Consider the following 21,920-nt stretch of genomic DNA (forward strand, 5'->3'; position numbering starts at 1 on the left):
CATATTCTATATTTGCGCGAAGCTTTTTAGAAAACTAGCCTAAGCAAAATATTGAGTTTTAAATTCCTTAAATAAATCGTTTGTAACACTTCAAAGTTTTACAGAAGTATTCAAAATAATCTATAGTTTTTGCGTTATAACCAATTAAAAATAACAAACTTAATAACCTTACTTTGTTCGGAATATGAGATATTTAGCAATAGAAGAAGATAAACTATGACAGTAGGTATAGCATTTTTTAAAAGGAACTAGAAACGAGTTATATCATTTCATAATAGGTTTTTTTTTAACTTTTTCAAAACAATTAAATTTTAAAGAACTTTAACATGTCTGTTTTCTTATGATTGTTGAAGTAATTATGAAAGTCGAGATCTAATTGGCTTTGTTTATGTATTGCAAAGAAACAATTACCAATATAAAGTAATTGATTGAGTCCCGTGTCGCAGAACACAGCTCACCAAACCGCCCTACAACCCTATGGCCATCTGTTGGCAAAGAGTCACCGCAAAATGATATTAAAGTATGTATATGATTATAATGTAATAATGTGTTAACATTTGAAATTTTATCAATGGTCAGAATAACTAGCTTCTAGTTCCCTATCAATTATTACTGCAAAGAGCTTTACTTTCTTGCAATTAGATTCATCAATCCTACACTTTCGTGCTGAACAAATAAATCCAATAACAAACAAGTCGTAAGATCTATTTGCTAGAGGCGTTGTCCTCGTGAGCTTTCTTCACTACGGCCAGCTTGGAGTTAGGATCATCAGGTTGCAGCTGAGCGTAGGGCGGCGCCCGCGTGCCGTGCAACACTAGCGACCAACCTCGCAGCCAGCCTGACGCTGAACTCGGTCCTGAACCACCGTTGAACCTCGCCTACGAAATAGCATACACATTTCTCACATATGTAAACGGAACATAGTTATGCTGCAAATATAAACATATGGAGTAATTGAATATACATAGTTGAACTGGCCTCCATATTTATTATTACGATGTGCTGGATATATTACCTCCAAAGTCCAAGTTCCTTGTGGGTATTCACCCCAAGTGTGCGTTGTCATAAAAGGCCACTTGGTAAAGCCGTCCCTGGAATCATCATCGTTGGAGCGCCTACTCAGAATCATTGACCTGGATAACAAAGCCGACATGACGATATTTACTTCAGTTAACGTTTTACACACTACAAAGAACACACAGAACACAAGATAAAGAGCGTTTATACCCATGGTATAAGTACCTGGTGCCCATAGGACTGGTAAGGAAGAACTCGAGATCGCCGCGACGGCTTGCGTTGGCGCTGACCACCGCCTGCACGTGTTCCAGGTACCGCACCTCGCTGCCGCTTCCCGCGCACGCCGCCGTCTCTATGCGCAGCGTGACGCTGCCGTCTTGTGGGATCTCACTGTGGGATCACACTTTTATAACAACCGTACATATTTATACCAAAAGTTCAGTTAGGACAAAAGAAATTGGAAGTTTCAAATTCGTTCAATCCTCAAATACATCTAAATTAAACAAAGTGATACAAAACGACCGTGGCCTAAGGTTTTCATTATTATAGATATAGATAACAATCCTCTCTCCTGTCGACTTTAAAAAACTTAAACTTTAACTATCTAATCTCTTTAAGGTATGTACTCACGTGTGAGTATTAACGGAGCCAGCCTCACAGTGATACCTCGGCGGTACAGACCGCCAGTTGGCCGCGAGCGCAGTCATAGCGCCCGCGTCCAGCACGCCGAAACCAAACAGATGGTTGAACTCGAGTCCGACGCCATTCATTGTCCAGTGGAAACGTCCCTACAACAATCGCTAAAATATAAAAGATGAGGGAAACATTTTTAATTTACTGTCAGATGATTTGGTCTGTACATTCGAGTAATGAAAAACAGAACGTTTAACAAAGTTGTTTTACCTAATAACCCAATCCCAAATTCGATCGCTTGTATGTTTTGATTGAAGTCTATTAAGAATCGACGTAATTAACTTGATGTAATAAATGACATATAGACAAGGTTTCACGTTAAATAACAATAGAGGCACAATTGATGCTTTAAAAGCTATTACGTTTATTACCTTTGCGTCATACAATGAATTTCTCTTTGATGTAAGCACCGTTAAATGCTGAATGTCACGCCACGTTAGACTAGGACTGAAACAAAAGCCGGTATTAAATTGCCTTAGTTCTATTAATATAACTTCTAAGAAAAACGGTAAGAAATAAATATGAAAGATTTATGATATCATAGTTTTTTTAATTAACGAGAACTATGATTTTTTTCAATTAATAACATGTAACAATTGTTTTATTTACTTAGCATGTAGTGCGAGTGCGAATACTCCTGCAGCTTCAGGCGCGGCGGCTGATGTCCCAGAGTGCGTAGCGGTGCACTTTCCGTACAAGTCTGTGGTCGCTACCCCCGTGCTGGGGTCCCGAGCGCCATTGCTGAACGTACTAGCCAGTGTTGATGAACAGGACTCGTCGTAATGCGCGTTCTGTCCGTCGTTTATGGCACTAAATTAAATGGTTCGATTAATATACTGTAGTGTCAATTACTGGGACATTTACCTTGTTCCAGTTCGATTTTGTATCAATGACTCAAATTATAATATATAATTTAGGGTCATCAAAGTTGAATTAATTTTTCCTAGTGCCTTTGCGCTAAGTAGGGTTTTTTTATGTTTTACCTGTTTATAGATACAGTCCACATAGAGGCCGCGTAACCATCGCAGTTGCAGTCGTCGTCCTCTCCGCCGTCGCCGCTCGCCCACACGTAGATGTTGCCTAATCCATTACGACCCTAATAACGAAAGATGTCAGGCTAATTCAGTGACGTTATTTATAACCTGGTCTTAATGCCTACTTCTCCACTTTAATATGCGTTTTAATTGTCAGTTGAATTATACAACAGCATTACAAATAAACGCGAATTAAAGTTAAGCTTAGGAATACACTGAGTGTAAGCAAATATTACTACAAATTTTGCTTATACTCAGTTTATTCCTAAGTAATACCGCATGTATTTGTAAGGTTTGTTAGTGTTCCCTATACACGCACTGCAGTTAGAACTGAGCCTGTTTCGGGCACAACAGTCGATTATTGGCACGACATTTAAACATGTACATCGTCTTAAATTATAAGATTACGGTTAAACTACGAATACTACTAAAATAATGAGATAGTTCAGATTGTAAGTGCTTACGAAGAAAAGTGTTTGAGATTCGTTTAACTATACGTCCGTACGTGTCTTTTTATCAAATTCAATTGAAATGTATTGTTTTTCTACAAACATTTACGTGTTATAAAGCACTTTGTGAACATCACAGAGAATCAGAGGATCGTATTGAATATCTTACAAGACTCCGTGAGCTTTTCTCAGAGAGAATATAAACGAAGGTTATCCTTTATCGAGATATATTGTTTCATAAAAGGAAAGCGGAAAGGTGTTGTATTTCAAATACGTAACGAATATTTATGAACTGTTATATCTTCGATTATATTATAAATAACTATTTATTTAAACACGCAATTGAAAATTAACGATCATTCAGATATAGTTAGAGTATGTATGGTGTATTACTTTATACAAGTAATACACCATAATAGTATTACTTTGGTAAGGAGTAAAAGGTTAGCATGGTATGGGCATGTTATGAGGAGGGATAAATAACATGTTACAAGGAGAACGTTAGTTATGAGTGTGGAAGGGTACATTGGTAGAGGTAGACCGGTAGAGATGGATTGCGTGAAAGGTGACATGATCAAAAAGGGAGTGATGACTGAGATGACGTATGATAGAGTTATTTGGAGGACAAAAACCTGTTGTGCCCACCCTATGGGAGTAGGATGATGATGATGATGTATGGTGTATTACTTTAGTGTTAAATGCATTTGTTAGTCTGTCCACCCTTGTTGGTTGAGAAATGAAAGATACACAATACATAAAACTACCAAAATATGTGGGTAAAATAACTAAACATTGTCCACAAGATATAATTTTCCTTTGACGTCTACAAGTAAAATGTAATAAAACAATGGCAACATTATGATTTATTGTTGCCATATTTACATCTAAATTCTAGAATAAAATATTATCTAAAATATAGACACTGAATGGACCCTATTGTTCGTACTAAAATAGAAACATTTTCACGTATAAAAGCCTAAACAACGAACATTGTTATATTCCGAACACAGAATACGCTACATAACATGGGCTGCGGTTGCCTAAATTATTCATCCATGGACATAAACATTGTTTCATGTTACAGTTTAAATATTTAGCCAACTTTGTGGTAATCAAGCTTTAGGCTTTTAGAATATACGAACAATTTTGCTTTCAAAACACATTATCGTATTAATTAAAACATTATTAAAAGGTAAAAAAGGATAGTGTTATTACTATGGAAATTCTCCACTAGTTTTCAATTAGAGAGAAACCACTCAATAGATCCTACCAGTGTGACGTTTAATTTACTCGAGCAAACACTAGTTCGTAGTTTCTTCCTACGTGACTGAGTAAAACAAACTTTGAACATTTATCTTTTTACTCCCATTTCAATTGCAAAAAAAATTCAATAAAATACCCCCTTGGCTAAAGAAAAGATAAAACCAGTAATAAGTTTTATTTTTAGATTCCAAAATAAACGTAAACAATTAACAGTTGTGCGAAAGTTTAGTCAAATGTGTGCGCCCGCTCTTAAGAAGACAATTAGTTCATTTGCAAAAGTCCAGTTAAAAATGTACTTACCTCATTGACTCCACGCACGATAGCCCTCATAGTCGCGTTCCTCGGTCCATCAACAGTTCTGCCGTCGTCAGTCGGCCCCCAGGACGCGCTATAGATGTGGATCTTATGGGGCTCGTGCCCCATAGAGTTGGCCTCTATCAGGTCCGTCATGTACGGCTGGTCTAACATACGGATACCTAAACAAATGGACAGTAATAAATAAAAGAGTTGGTCCACGGTCCACGGCTAAGGTTGATCGTGACAATGAATCATACTTCATGACGTCATAAATCACTGTACCTCCTTGTTTATGTACCATCGACATCAAGAAACTTAAAGAATCGAATATCTCACTCAAGAAAATCTTTCAAGCGATTTAGTCGACAGAAGAAAGCAATGTACAAAAAAAACATTCGCAAAAAGAATACTCTCATTATCCTGATAGTTAACAGAAAAAACTGTAGTTTCACGCCTCGGAATTAAATGACTACTTTACAAAAATACTTCTGTTCGTTCCACACAGGTACAAATATACTTACCGGCAACTTTGGAATGATAAGCGACGCCTACCCCGCAAACACCATTATCACGCGCTGCTGCCACCTCCCCAGCGCATCGTGTACCGTGGCTGAACACAGAATACATAAATAAATAAGCATATGCACTTTTTTCTACCTTGATACATCGACTCATGTATGACTTGAAGGCACCAATAACTCATTTCTGAATACTAAGTCATCATCGTCAAGTCCCCACCGAGGGGCTTAGAGTCACCCTAAGTTAGGGTGACTAGACCATAATCAACCACGCTTTCTATCGCCGTCGGAACGTCAGGTAAATTATGACATAATGGTACATGACGGGATTCGAACCCAAGACCTGTAGATTACAAGTAAACCACTGAGTCACCGACGCTCTTGCTTAAACCACTAAGCTACAAAAGGCAAAAGGTTCTTATTTCACTTCTAAGTTTGACTATCGTTAAATCTCTCGAAACACACACAAAGCCCTTTAAGAAAAGTCTGGATTTAAGACGGACTTATTGAGATAAGTTGGGAATCATTTTAATTTATTTTACAAATGGCAGGGTATTGTGGTTAGGGTATTAAAGATATATAAACGTATATAATTTTAAATTTAGGTATATTTTTCTATATAAAATTATTAGTAGATTTTTGTTAATTAACTAATATTTTCTTTAACCGTTCACTACTTCTTTCTTTTTCTTCAACCAACACTAAGCTCTAGGCTTGTGCTAGGATATGGTTCACGAGTATAGTCGAATGGCGGGATTCGAACCTTCGACCGCAAGATCGGTAGTCCTTACCCCAAACCAATTAGGCTATTGGAGCTTCGATATATATGTAGATTCATAATACGAGTATGTAGGTTTGGTATACATTCTTATAATTATTCTTTTGTGTATTATCCGAAGATGAAATCCTAGTATCACGCGTTAAACTAATACATGATTAAACTTCAATTCTAACAACAGATAGAAAGCTCCTTTTAATTTATCTTTGCATCAAACCTTCACTGTATTTTCCACCTTTGAGACGTAAATATGCATTCACAGTATGAATATTATTTATAAGATTTAAAGGCATTGAAATACATCTCGAGTTCTTTGTGAAATATGAATGGAATGTATAAATCTTTTTACTCCACCTTTTGAGGCACTCAAGATACGTAGCTGGCAGAAATATCTCTACGAAATAAACTCGTAAATTTTACATGATACACTTCAAATTTAGAAATGAAATATTACTCTGCTGATGTACAAAATGATGCCAAAAAGAAGGTGTACTTTATAATTTTCCTTAATTAAATTGTGCATGTTTTTAAACTTGAGATTAATTTGACAACAATCAATATTACATTGCTAACAATAATTAATAGTTGATTCACTAAAATATAAAATTAAACTAACATAGTTTTTAAATAAAAAACAACAGACTGTTGATAGTGAAATCATAAACAAGTGACAACAAAAACCTTTTATTAAGAAGAAACAAAAGCAATTATAAGCAATCAAATTTTCGAACGTGTAAATTGCTTAATAAAGACTGATTGAACAGCACCGTTGTCTGTTAACGCGAGTTATAATTAAAAAGCAAGCGGACATTGATTGCGGTTATAAGCTCACCTGTTGAACCAGTCATCAGTATACCGCGGGTAGGGGTATGGGTCGTTGCTACTGAAGTCATATGACGCTTCTGCGTTCTGAAATAAAATCAGTCTTTAAAAGCTGGATAATACTCTTATAATCATCACCCGCTCACTTTACGTCCTCACTAAGGATCGGAACCAGATTATTTCCAACCGTCACCAGGCTCTGTTCCTACATGGAGACAGTTGAGAATAAAAAGTTTAATTCGTCCCACCTTTGCGACGAGAGGACGGTTGGAACTTACTTTATTTTATAATGCTTCCATCTGTCACCTTACCGGTGATAGTGGGATGGATGAAACTTTTTATTCTCACATGAGGACAGAGCGGGGTGACGGTTGGGAATAATCGAAGTCTACCTTGAGTTATGGTGACTAGCCCATAAACATGCTGGCATAATGCAGGTTGACTTAACACATATCTTTGAATTTCTTTGCCGATATGTGCAGGCATCGATATGTTTTAGTGTTCACCAAGTTCGATTGACCCACGATAATAGTCCAGATTAATACGAATCGAACTCATGTAAACTTTTTAGGGTAAGTTAACAATGGAACGGATAGACTAATATTCGATTTTTAAATTTAAAAAGATACTTTAGAAGAGCATAAAATGTACTTTTAATAACAAAGTTGCGTCCCTACGTAATATAGGGAATAACTGTAATGAAAATCTCGACAGACATGCCGCAAAAGTGCACTTCTAGCGCTAAACAACAGTGTACAGTTTAGATAACCGCTCTCATACCGTTATAGAGATTTTACTTACTACCTTTTTTCAGTAGCAAGAACACTATCACAAAAATTGACTAAAATAAAGATGTAATTTATAGATGACTGTTAATATACATTTACTACGTCTTGCAAAAATATTCCAGATTTTATAATAATATTGTTGCTAGCGACTTCGCCTGAGTGGAATCAAAAAATAATAAATATCTAAAGCCTATTTTACTCACTGATAACATAGCTTTTTAATGGTAAAATAATTATTGAATTTGTGCCAGTAGTTTTTGAGTTATTATAGTTTAAAATATTAGTATAGTTTAAATTAGATCAAGGCGATGTATCAAAGTTTTTATAACTTAACTAAAATGATTGAATACTTCTTATTAGGGAAGGTTAATTAACCTTTTTAGGGAAATTCGTTGAATAAACTCAAAACGAATTATTTATCATCAAAAATGCGAAGCCATCTAATCTCATAGTATTTACCTTTCATTAACAGACCTTTTTCCCCGAGATTCAGAGAGCTTTCTGCTTTAGTAAAGCTCGTTGGTCATGAATAAAGCATTTTAATTTAAAGTTCAACATCAGCATAATGTGGACTCGTTATCGTGCGGTATAGCTGGCTTTTTATTTTTTTTTATTTAACCAAAGCGGAGAATAAAGTTGTATAAAAAAAAATACTCACATAGTTGTATTTTAAATCTGGATGCATGTAATCCACACCTAAAAGAAACATAAACATAATATTATGATATGTAATACAAATTAGACAAACTAGTTTTCGCACGCAACTCCGTCCGCGCGGAATTAAAAAAAATTTAAGTGAATAAGACTATGTATTCTTCAAGACTACTATACATCTATGTCAAATTTCATTGAATTCCGTTCAGCAGTTTAGGCTATAAACTATAACAAATATCCATCCAAATATTTCGCATTTAAAATACTAAAAAGATTGATTTATATTATTAATAGTATAGATTACATATCTTTTATTAACTTTAGGTTACTTGTATTTCGCTAATCTCTTATATACGATTATTTATAGATTTAATTATTTACATAGTTCAATGTTGCTTACCATCATCCATGATGGCGGTGGTTACATTTACCCCAGTATACCCCTGTGCCCAAGCCGCCTCTACATTCAGATCAAGCTTGGGCTTGCCGCCGTTCTGTCCGGTGTTTTTGAGGTACCATTGTAAGGGGAAGTAAGGGTCGCGAGGCTCAGCTGCTGGAAGCGGTTCCGGAACTCTCAGTAGACGGAAACCGCGCTTTACTCGCTTGAAACCTGTTTGTTGTACTGCTGTATGCACCTGGTAATGGGAATAATGAACAAATATGATGAACAATGATGATATTATATAACCTTTCACACATTCCACTAATACGCCCAAATTAAAAATAAACAAGGGAATGAATGCACATTTATTTGTGACTAGCTGTTGCTCGCGACTTTGACCCCGTAAATTTGAATATAAAAGACATAGCCTATGTTACTTACAGATAACGTAATTTTTAATGGTGATAGAATTTTAGAAATTGGCCCAGTAGTTTTTGAGTTATTTTGATTCATACAAAAATCCATTATAGGTATATTGTGTTTCTTTTTATTTTATTTAGTTATGCCACGCCAGTTATTTGTAGCTTTTTATTATTTTTTTTTTGCAAACGATACTTATTATTTTTTAAAGTTAAGCTATTATCATAACCAGTAAAATAAGTTTAACGAAGTGTCTCGTATACATTTCAAAATGATTGATGAAATTCAATATCTTTGAGAGTATGTTAATTTTGTTGACGCAATTTTCTATCGAAAATTTCTCAGAAATCCTCGCGAACCAATCAATCACGTATTTGATTATTTGATTGGGTACTCGAATGAAGCAATTTTACAAATCGATTTATTACGTTGAAATTGATCTGGCAATGACAAGTAAATTAATAAATATTTAGAATGAAAGTAAAAAATTGGTAAAGCTCTGTATTATTTAATTTGTAATGTGGAATTTTATTTATTATTACAGTTTTATCACCGTGGATTCTTAAAATTTTTGTTAGTGTTTCATTCGTCACATCACTGGAACAATAGTTTCATTCTGTCATGATCAGTGTTTACACAATCACAATTTTCATATAAAAACTATAAGCTATGGGTCAGTTACCCATCCCTAGTGGGTCCAATGAGGGCCACTTGTCTGCCTTGCCATTTACAGGTTTATCGGACTTAAAGTAGCCGAGCGCAGTAGTCTAAATCTCTTTAATGAGGCATAATCTTACGACGGTTTCATTTATGCGAAAGTTATGTAAGGTAGATACTATTAATAATAATTAAGTAAGAATGGATTTACCAAAGGATGTTGCTTCAGTAGACGTGCGTGAGCGATGGAGCGACGCGGCCGAGCATGCGGCAGGCCGCGGTGGGTGAAATGCCACTCCGTATCCGATCCCAGCACCTGCACATTTGAGAGCTTAATTACACATTTTAAAAGCGGGCTCCCACCTGTGACTGAACTATTGCACAACTGTTGCACGATTGTCGATTGTTTCGCAGCCAATTCAACTTTTTAGTTGCACAACTAAAAATCAAGTGTGCACACCATATAAGCTCATAGGAATCAAAGTGCGATTAAACTGCGTTAAATTAGTCAAAGTTATACTCGCTCTGAAACAGATGTTCCTATTACAAATAACTTAGTATTTTGTTATGGATGATTGAGCTACAGATAAAACGTCCTTCGCAAGAGGTGACTTTAGATATCATGATAGTGGCTCATGGATCGAATTTACTTTATGCATATATCTAGTAGTAGCTGTTCCCGTGCGACTTCACCCGCATGAAATTATGAAAAAAATATTTTATTGTTTACATTTGTCAAATTATCAATAGCAAATGTCAAAATGACACGACCTGACAAAACTTGCTTCCTTGATGTTAGCAGCAACTTGGTCTCTTTCCCACATTAGGGTTTTTATCCAAAATATTTACCCCCTAAGTTTAGTGGCGCGAAAATATATAGCTTAAAACATGACGTAATTGCAGGGCTTTTTATTAAAAAAAAAGATTGTTCACAAATATGCTGTAATTGCTGACATCTTAGGCAACAAAGAAGTGTGTGTTTATGCTTTATTATAAAAGTGTAGATAGATAACATATCTTTAAATTATTCATTGTCAGGAAAGACGGCTTGACACTTTTGAATTTGAACCGGAGAATTTATAAAAGTCAATTCGAAATAAAACTTACTATCATAGTCAACAAAAATATCACTTTTACTATACAAACAATGTTAATAGTGTTCTCTGTATCAATAAGCTAAAATAAATACGACAAACAAATACGAAATTGGAATGTAATAGTATGTAAATATTGCCAATGTACTTAGATGTATTTGTTTTTCTTTGTATATATCTTTATAAATCGCAATAAAATCTGTCCACTAAAGTTGCCGCAAAATAAACGAACATATAACATATTCTCATTTTATGTGTTTCTAGAACGATTGATTCTAGTCTTATTACATTGTTTGTTATGTATAGAATTTCGAAATGGCTGCATTTATGGTTGATTTTTACTAAATATATTATTTACTAAGAAACAACTTAACTTGTCTGAATTGTTTACTACTTAATTGGATCAATCTACGTAGCGTCAATGTTAGCTAACTTATCTGGTAAAGTTTACGTAAAAGTACATTTCTTCTGTTAATTGATTTACTGATACACTCAGAGTCATTTTATTGGTTATTTAATAAAAAAAACCAGTAAGTCTATATTTCAATAACAATTACCTCTAGTTTGTTTCGTTTCACGTCCATATTATTTCACACGTTTTAAATGTTTGACACAAATTTTAAGTGGTAAATATAAATATTACAAATGCGAAAGTTTAGATGTATGGATGGATGGAGTTTGTAACCCAAACTGCTGAATGAATCTCGATGTAATTTGGTATAGATGTAGAGGATAGTCTGGAAGAACATATAGGCTACTCACTTTTTTTTAATTCCACGCGGACGGAATCGTAGACGAAAAGTAGTATTTTTATATTCAAAGTCATGGTGGTGGCCGTGAGTGAAGTACAGAAGTGATTACTTCAGTGAGTGACCGTGAATTGAGGGTCAAGTTTGTTCACACGACAATGGACTTTAACAGTACCGTAATAGCCTCTTATATTGGATTAAGCTAAGTGAGTGTAATTCTGTTTGCAAGTTCGCGTTATGGTCAAGGGTTTTTCTGTATGTAGTTTGTATTTGTTTGGACTTTGGTGAAATGAGATAATAAATCAATTATCCTTTTGGAAGACTTTTCATTTACAATAGTAAAACAAATGAACATCCCCATCCCCTTGTCTCTACAGAGGGTCGGCACAGTATGTGGTGCTTTTTCACACATTTCTATCGTCATATATAGTTACGCCCTTTTTAAGAATATCCTCTTTCACACAATCCATCCATACTTTCTTCGGTCTTCCTCTTCCTTTAATAGTAAAACAATTGATGAAAAAAATTAATAAACACTTTATAAAAAGTGTTCTAATAAAATTACCAAATTCAAGTAATGGCGGCGAATGCGATTTTCAAAATTTGAGTCCACTTTTCTATTTGTTTTTTTTTTTTTAACTTAAAAATCTAGCAAGTTTATACATCGTTATCATTAACAAAGGCTTAGTACAACGTGACCATATCTTAAGAGTATTTTAAAGCAGTAATAAATTCTTTTATAAACATAAATCGTAAAACATTTCAATTTTGCTGCGTATCGGTTGTTAAAGTAACAGCCACTCTGAATTTTATTACAAGGTAATAAAGTTTATTGTTATTTGCGCCAAGTCTTCAGTCATCAAGTGTGTGAAAGATGCCGCGAATACTTAACTGAAAGCAAATCATAAAATTATAGTCATTTTAATGTTTTGAAGATAATATAATGTAACACATGTAATCTGCTACGAGCTAGACGTAGCACAATGCTACGATATTTCTATGACAATTTCTAAGTTAATTCTAGTTTTATTGCATGTCTTATAAATCTTAACTATCAACGTAATTAATTAAAAAAAGTCTTTATTTTGAGGTATTAAAAATACAAATGTATCTGAATTTCAACCAGTTTTGTAACATTCATCTCGTAGGAACACACCATGTTTTCTCTATTCGGGACATACTTTTATCAAGGTTTCGAGAAACATATAAAAACCTTTACAATTAAGTATTTTTCAACAATTAAAATTGTAACTAGCGATATTAATTTAAACACTCCACTAGAGAACTCGTCAGGAATGCGCACGAGTATCCAATCCTTTTAATGACATTGACAGCTGTCAGCTAGGGACGTGACTTTTATGCCGATAATGTAGTGTTGCGCCAATTCTACAGCACAGTACTGATTTTCTTCTTAACAGTATATGGTAAAGTGTAAGTTAAAGTTTAAAATAATATGTTATTTATACTAACGCTGGAGAAAAGCTTTCGAAGATTGTAGAACTTTAATCGTGTTGGTCTCATCATTTATTACTGCTTTATCTTAATTTTTACTAATATTGTAAATGCGAATGTATGGTGTTTGTTAGATGGATGGACAGATAGAAAAGTACGGATATTCGTTAGAATCCTGAACGGATTTCAAGGAATCTTTGCATAGCTTCTTAGAATATCGCGTGGAATAATATCTAGCCCGAAAAATAGAGGAGGGTAGTTAAATGGACCGTGAAAAGAACTATGTAATAAGGACAATACATTCGTTTTCCGTTAGCGGAAGATTATTATAACGAGACAATAATCTTGTCCAAATATTTGGAGGACGCCGACATTACGTGACGTCATAATATTGAGAATATTATGACGTAATAAAGGCCACTCCACTAATAAGTTCCGGGACCTTTATTACTCGCTGATAATAAATGAACTTCAGAGCTATCAAAGTTTGCTTAATTTAATTACTGAGGGGACGTGCTTCATAGCTAACAAAAGTGCCGGCCTCTCAAACAACAATAATTAATAGTCACGGAAATTTTGATAATTATAATTGATTCAGATTATTACGAATTCGGTAACTTTCTTCAGACTTGATATATAAATCGGATTTTGTGATTTTTACATATACGCACAAGTATATAGAAAACTAATTTAATAAACAATAAAATAAAAAAGGGGCAATAAACGATATTTATACAAATTCATGAATCACACAGCTGTTCCCGTGCGACATCATCCGCATGAAATTATGAAAATTTTATTTTATTGTTTACATTTGTCAAATTACAAATGTCAAAACTACATGACATGATGACAACTTTGCTTCCTTGATGTTGGCAGCAACTTATGGTCTCTTTCCCACATTAGGATTTTTATCTAATATATTTACCCCCTATGTTTAATGGCGTTAAAACGTATAGCTTAAATCGTGACGTAAGTGTAGGGCTTTTTATTAAAAAAAGGATCGTTCAAAAATATGCTGTAATTGCTGACATCTTCTGCGACAAAGAAGAGTGTGTTTACGCTTCATTATAATAGTATAGATTTTCATTAAATTTTTTTAATGTAGCAAAAATTGGCTACGCGCTACGGCGTAGCGAAATTCTATGTTATTTCTTTTCTCTACCAATGACATGACAAAATAAGGTTACACGACTCGTGTCTTAATTAAAGGGTGTTATGTTGCTTGTTAAAGAAAAACTAATTTTCTTTTTATTTTACAAACAAGTAACAGTAGAAGGTTTAATTTTTTTATTTATATAACGATGATGAGATGTTCACGTATTTTGTATAATATTAACTTTAAAATGACAAAATATCTTTTTTTGTTTGAATAAATTTAATGAAAGAACATTCCTAGAGAAAACATTTTAACGACGTTCGCTTAATTTGAGAGTTTATTAATGAAATTCAGACAATAATCCTTGGAACTTTATCACTTTCGTCTTCTGAAATTTTCCTTATGTCGAAGGTAGAATTGGCCTTTAAAAGTTTTGCCAAACATTTGATAGGCAAGTTACAACAATTCATTTCAAGATATAAAATTGTTAAAAAAACTGAAAATAACTGCGAAGAATTTTTTAAATTCGTTAATCTTAGGAACCACAGATTGTTAAAAGAAATACTTCTTCATTTAAAATTCCGTTTACTAAGTACAGTTTTATGGTACTCAATACAAAATAAGTAAAATGAATATAAACAAATGCAAAACGTTAGTTTTTGCTTTCTGACTCGTACATATTAATCCTGCGTAATATTTATTTAATATCAATTTTTTTTTCATTCCAAACAAATATATTTTTAAAACTTCTTTTGTAATTCAATGAATCCAACCAATAAAAAGTAATTCGACAAATTGCCTTTGACCTTTCAATACAAAAAGTGGAGCTGTTAGGAGGCTTTTGTCTGATTTCAACAGACATGATGGAAAAAGTTATAAATATTGAATGGAGTTTTATGCTTTTCAGAATATTGATATTATTTGAAACGAAAAATTATCTCACCTTTGTAACTCTCATTATCTTCACATTTCGAGGAGCACACCTTTTACTAAACTAGCACAAAACTGTTGCGATTGTCGATTGTTTTGCAGCCAATTCAACTGTTTAGTTGCACAACTAAAAGTCGAGTCACCTCCATAAGCTCATAGAAATTAATGCGAGATAACAGTTGTGCTATAGTTTATTTTCAGAATGCCCGCTCTATAATTACTTATTTCTATGAAAATATGGATAAGCTAAAGTAAAATGTTTTTTAAGAAAGAGAAAGTTAAGGACAAGATACATAGTCCTGAATCATTTCAAAGGGTTGCGGGTAAAATTGATTTTTGTTTATCTTTCGTCCCACATAAGGGTTACTCGAATAAGTTCGGTTATTTAAAATTTTCCCATTACATGAATCTACGCGGATTGAATAGAGATTTATTATTATTTTTTTTATTAATTTTTTATTTCTCATATCTTTATTTTCTTATTTTTATATACAATATATTTTACATGATTTTTTATTAAAAAATATAAAAAAATGAAACATATTATATAAAAAAAATTATTAATTTTATTGTTAACGTCTAAGGGCAATGTAAGGGATAAGACTGTTTTGGTTTAAGCTTTAGGACAATGGAAACTAACAGAAACGTATCAGCAATCCGAATGCGTAGACTGTAGGCGGCTACATTACGGAGAGTGTGGGCATCTGAGCCTCTACGTCACGCGTAGCATTTGAACATAATGAATATAATAACAGGATGTCTACGAAATACTCAACGCGATGTATTCAGCCAACAATGTATAATCTATGCTGAGACGTTTAATTGAAATAAATGCAAAATCAGATTATAGTACCTAAAAAAAAGAGCTATTCAAAAAGACAGTCCATTTTTCTTTCTAGAGGTAAAATTAAAAAAATGTTTACCAACAAGTAATTGCTCTGAAAGTATTTTGTTGTGTAAGTCGAAAAGTTTTTTATTTTATAAGCAACGCCTTTAACTTCGCTTTGAAACGTATTTTCTTTTACAAAGACTGTTTATTAATTTAAAGATTTTTTTAAAGAAAACATACAATAATTAACAATATCCTAATGTATTTAATAATTTCTAGTGATTGTAGTTGAATACAATTTCAACTCTATTTGCGGGGGTTAAGTTTGGCTGTCGTTTGTACGTTCGTGTCGTTGATACATTCTTTTTACATATTTTTTGCAAAGTACTATGATCATTGAAGTTCTCATCATTAGCATGTATAGACTTATGTTTGAATGTGTATATATTTGTATGTATACTCTAGGGTGCGGATTTAGGTCACGACGACAGCTATAAGAGTCGTGTCAATGTGTGAGTGGGACATCGGAATTTTCTACAGAGATAACGATGTAACACTTCATGTTTGAACTTTGTACGGGCATTCAAAGCTACATGCTTGGTGTGTACCTATCCTAATAAGTCCCGTTGTCAAATGAAATAACAATCTTTCTGTATTATATGTACCACCACAGAAACCGTCAACTACTACTTCTCGGAGATCAAAGCAATATTGCTGCTGATAAAGAAGTATGGAAGCGTAATACTGTGACTTTCACAGGGAAAAGGGCAGGTTGATAATATGCATAGATTAACATTCATCTTTCTTAGCAGGTAAAGATTATATATAGGTTGCTTTCAAATATGCCTAATTTTATCTATAATTTGACTGCTTGTTGTTGCTTTTGGGTTAATTTCGCTTGTTCACAACGTCTATGTTATAAAACTTATGATTTACGTTGGTAGTCTGAGCCTTATACTACAGAAAACTATGTATACGTACTTTACTGCACGCATAACTTAACGTCGGTTTAACGCCTTTTTTCTTTAACGTGTTTTAGCTATGTAATTTTAAAGTTTTACATAGCACGTATTGGAAGGCAAGATCAGAACTGTTTCATTAAAAACAATGATGCTTGTATTATCCTATGTAAACGAAGTAATTTCAGAAGCTTAACTGTTCAAACACAAGTACGAAAGACAAATATTTTACGAACACTTTCATTTGTATGCAGATTAGTTAGTAAAATTAATGCTGAGCGAAGTTGTCCCAGCTTTTCCTTGTTTGTAAAACGCTTGCGAAAATTTAACTACGCTAAACCTAAATAAACAAGAATATGTTTGAAGTTGTTTATTGAAAAGTTGGGTTATTCAATTGTAATCAGTTAAGTTACTTAAGAATTGAAGAGAGTTATATAAACTAACTAGATTTCGCCCGTCACTCCGTTCGAGTGGAATAAAAAAAAACAAAAGTGAGTAGTTTATGCCTAGCCTAGTATGTGTTCTTTCAGTTCAGTCTACATCTTCTACATCTAAACCAAATTTCATCGTAACCCGTTTAGACTACAAACTCTAACAAACATCAATCCATCTAAACTTTCGCATTTTTAATATTATTATGATATGACGCGAGTTTAACCGTTTTTAGGTTAGGTTATAACGCTGAGTTAGATTTTTCTTTTTTATAAGATGAGAAAAAAAAAATATTTATACTACAGTAGAACCTCGATACGTTAAAGGCCAAAGGAAACACAAAATATTTTAAGTTATAGAGGTTTTAAGTTATCAAGGGTCTATGTTATATAGGTTTTAGACTTTGATAGGAAGGGAACATATTATTTATTGAAGTTATAGAGGTTTTTGAATTATCAAGGTCCTATTGTATAAATGACTAGCTATTCCCATGCGACTTTATTTGCATTAAATTATGAAAATTATTTTATTGATTACGTTTGTCAAATATAATTGCAAATGTCAAAATGACAGACATGACGTGATGACAAAGCATGGCAATTTTGCTTTCTTGATGTTGGCAGGAACATATGGTCTCTTTCCCACATTAGGGTTTTATCCAAAATATTAACCCCCTAAGTTTAATGGCTTGAAAATATATAGCCTAAAGCGTGACGTAAGTGTAGGGCTTTGTATTATAAAAAGAATTATTTAAAAATTTGTTGTAATTGCGACATCTTAGGCAACAAAGAAGCGTGTGTTCACGCTTTATTATAATAGTATAGATTTAAGCTAGAAAGCGCGTACTGAGAGGAATTTTTTTTTATCTTAGTTTTTAAAATATCAAGCATCAAGACAGTGTGGACGAAAAAAGTAAAATATTTGACTTTACTTAGTAAAATTGAAAGCCGAAACAACGAGTACAGTGAACCGTCCCGCATTCCACGTCGTAACTACCCAATTGTATCGTTATCAATGTCAGGGATAAAGTAGAGTTATCTTGCGAACAACGATGTTAACGATTATTTCGAAACGTTCGACACAACGCGGACATGAAGCGAATGCATTGATAGGTATAACCAACCTTTATTAAACACTAGTTTTCGTCCAAGACTCTGTTCCCATCAGAATAAAACAACATGAGTAAGTAGCCTATGTGTTCTTCAATACTATGTTCTACATCTGTGCCAAATTTCATCGAGATCCATTCAGCAGTTTAGGCTACAAACTCAAACAAACATCCATCAATTTAAATCTAAACTTACGCATTTATAATTAAGATTTAGGATTCGTAACGCGTAGGTAAAAGGCGACTAAGAAGATTTAAGCTGGTTTGATTACGCCGATAACAATAATGTTAATCTAGTTTGTGCAAATAAGAAACAGGGGTAGACAGAGGTTTTGAAATTTTAGAATTAATACCAGTAATTGAATTTCCCTTAAATAAAATAACCCTGTCAACTATATTTGCGTAATAAATAACAAAAAAACGCGAAGAAAACACGTATAGCTAGCGATTCAGTTAAGCGCAGTATTAAATAAAGGCTTACGTTTAATCCACGGCCTCATTGTGCCGCACAACGACATTCCATTGTTTATTTAGTTTGTTATATAAATTTATGAAAATAGAAACAATACTGAAAACTTTCCAAAATCGCATTGTCCATAAGATTCAATCTATACTATTATAATAAAGCGTAAACACCGTCCATACTTTCTTCGGTCTTCCTCCACCTTTTTAGCCATCCACATTCAATTTTAACATTTCATTACATTCATAGAACCATAAAACTTTAAATTAAGAAAAAGTTAATTGACATTTAAGTTAACCGTCACTTAAAATAAAAGCCATTGCTATAAAATGCCTTTAGTTCTTTTATCTGTAAAAGCAATTAATTCTGCAATTGCTTTGTACTAAAAGCTTTTAACAATTCAGTAATTAGTAAAACTACTAAAAATACCAGGTCATTTAAAATTTTAAGAGCGGGAAAAAGCATTTTTTTTAAGCCGAAACATAAAACTGTGGTAAAGGTTATAAATAATAGAGTTTTAACTTGAAAATAAAATCTTTACAAATTATTTTCATTACTTTGCAATAATATAAAATTAGTTCTTTATAAAACTTCCAAATTAAATTGACGAAGAGTTTATTTTTATTGAATTGCAAATTGCTTTGCAAATGTATTGCGAAAGAAAAAACCAATCAACATCATTAAAAGTGACGATGAAATCGAAGCCGTACACGCTTTCATGATTATCAGTGGCTAGTAATACCGGAAGTTAATCACACAGTACAGTGGGAGGATAACATCTGATTGGACACAGTAGTGCCGCCATAAAATGAGATATAAATATCGAGATATGAAATACGGAATGGCGCGGTTAGTTGCTTATGTTTACTAAAGTATCACGTGGTCGCTCACCGGTCCTAAGTTATCGAAGCCGTGGTTACGAGCGACGTCATGCGCCTCCTCGCTGTCCAGGGATCTCTTGAAGCGGACCAGGAAGGAGTTGGTGAAGACCTCGCGGTTTGCGACGCTGGAAACGCTGGCAATGAGGACCGTGGCGGCCAAGCATTGCAACCACATGTTCGCACTCCGGCCGGCGGTGCCTGACTGAGGCTCTTGGAGTCTGACGTCACCGTATATCGACCGAACGACCGCGCATGCCTCGACCAAGCGCCACAGATTATAGGACCGGCATGACCATTGTTTTGAATTAAAACAACCCACATTCAAGCAACGTGTCGTAATCGCTGCTGTACTGAACCTCGAATACTAAAGCGTTTGCCATTGACTATGTGTGGTATCTTTTTTACAGCTTTCTTGAAATTGAGTTAGTGGCTATGATTTTTTTATGATTTCAATTTTTTGTTGGGATTCTTTTCAGTAAATTAAGTGGTTTGTTTCATGACCTATGTTACGACTTGAATTTGTTTTCAGATTTATGTTTATCGAAACCATTATTTGTGTAACTACAATGAGTGATGAAATTCTGAAAAGGGCATCGCCACATCAATATTTGTCGTCCGTAGCGTTGTTTGCGCTTTCAATTGACTCATAAACTGAATCATATCAGCGAACTTTATCTTCCTCACTCTTTGTATTCACATATACGTATTCTACGTTCGCCTTCCACGTATGTTGACTTAACATTAAGAAACGTTACTCACTTTCGACGTTAACATGTGATTTATACTAGAAATTTGTACAACAAATTAATTGTAAAACTATTCATTATACTTTTATTGTAAATAGTTTTAAAATATCTTTAACTAAAATAGAATATTTAATAACAAAACTGTACAACGCCGCAAAATTAAACCACGAAAACTTGATCCTTTTTTATCCGAAGAACCCGGATAATTAGATTATTCCGGCTATTTTTTCGGCGATCAAAGTTATCTTTACTCGATTTATAAAATCTCCGGCCCTTTTTTATTATTCAGTACAATGTATTCCGCCTCGCTTATCTCTAAATCTGTTCAAACTTTCGGGTCCGAAGACCCGAATGTAAATTTGTGCGACGAATTTTGGCCACAAAAATTACTCAGCTCGATTGGGTTTGCCAAAACAAGCATGTTTAAGTACTATAGATAGACTTTAGGAAATAATAATCAAGGGCTTTTAAAAACTATTCCTCGAGGACTTACAGACGAGACAAGTAAATAAAACGTCTTAATTAAATTACATTTCCACTGGTATGGTCAACTGCATTTACTTCTAAGTACAATATAAACAGGTTTTTCTTTTTATTTAAATTAGTGATGTGTTTCCGCAATTTCTAATAGGATTTGAACAAAGTATGAGAAGTCAATGTACATAAAAGTCTATTCAAAATAACTATTACAACATATTAACTACCCCCGGCGTAAAGAAAAGCCAGGGGTATATAACATAGTATCAAGATAGTGCTATAAATCGATATAGAAGTTATATCCATCAGGAATCTGCTTACCACTTTTAAAAACATAGGCGTTGCCGGTCGATGGTCAGGGGGAAAGGGCTACAGGCCAATGTCAGGGGAGAAGAGGGACAGACCGTTAAACAAGGCGGGAAGGGGACAAACCGATGAGCAATCAATCATCATCCACTTGCACTTATCCCTTATGGAGGGTCGGCACAGTATGTGCTGCTCTTCCATACATCTCTATCAGCCGTCATATCTGAATCCACTCCTTTCTTAAGCATATTTTCCTTCACACAATCCATCCATACTTTCTTCGGTCTTCCTCTTCCTTTGTAGCCATCCACATTCAATCTCAACACTTTCTGGTTTATGTCCCCATCATTTCGTCGCATAATATGTCCATACCACGCTAACCTTTTGCTTCTCAATTTCTCTACCACTGGCGCTACTTTCAAACTTCCTCTAATGTACACATTCTTAACTTTATCCGATGAGCAATCAATGTGGTACAATTTATTTTTACATATGTTTTACAGTTTTAGAGTCTTTAGAAGGGCGAGAGGCAGTGTGACCCTGGCGGAACCTATGCTAGGAGCAATATGAGTGCTTTTGTCTTACACTCAAAATAGCTAACGATTCTGACGCACAAATTTCTT

The 21,920-nt window shown here is 34.1% G+C and overlaps 1 protein-coding gene across 1 annotated transcript; it reads right to left on the bottom strand.

Moving 5' to 3' along the window:
- Window positions 1-245: 245 nt before the first annotated feature.
- On the bottom strand, window positions 246-19,952 carry LOC106110445 (neuroendocrine convertase 2). The gene is made up of 14 exons (XM_013292273.1): window positions 19,779-19,952; window positions 9,984-10,088; window positions 8,714-8,948; window positions 8,318-8,355; window positions 6,882-6,958; window positions 5,275-5,363; window positions 4,757-4,932; window positions 2,694-2,806; window positions 2,320-2,520; window positions 2,082-2,157; window positions 1,648-1,805; window positions 1,243-1,407; window positions 1,016-1,133; window positions 246-878 (listed from the first exon to the last, which is right to left on the bottom strand). The coding sequence occupies exons 1-14, from the start codon at window positions 19,941-19,943 to the stop codon at window positions 705-707; spliced, it is 1,890 nt and encodes a 629-aa protein (XP_013147727.1). The 5' UTR covers window positions 19,944-19,952; the 3' UTR covers window positions 246-704.
- Between the last annotated feature and the right edge of the window lie 1,968 nt (window positions 19,953-21,920).

The sequence above is a fragment of the Papilio polytes genome, unplaced genomic scaffold, assembly GCF_000836215.1.
Source record: "Papilio polytes unplaced genomic scaffold, Ppol_1.0 DF820622.1, whole genome shotgun sequence".
Taxonomy (NCBI): Eukaryota; Metazoa; Arthropoda; class Insecta; order Lepidoptera; family Papilionidae; genus Papilio; species Papilio polytes.

Excerpts from the sequence above, each read along its gene's own strand:
- LOC106110445 (XM_013292273.1), bottom strand. The coding sequence starts at position 19,943 with ATGTGGTTGCAATGCTTGGCCGCCACGGTCCTCATTGCCAGCGTTTCC. Across the intron at positions 5,364-6,881 it reads ACTGATGACTGGTTCAACAG|CCACGGTACACGATGCGCTG; the intron begins GTGAGCTTATAA and ends TTCTGTGTTCAG. Across the intron at positions 2,807-4,756 it reads TCGTGCGTGGAGTCAATGAG|GGTCGTAATGGATTAGGCAA; the intron begins GTAAGTACATTT and ends TTTCGTTATTAG.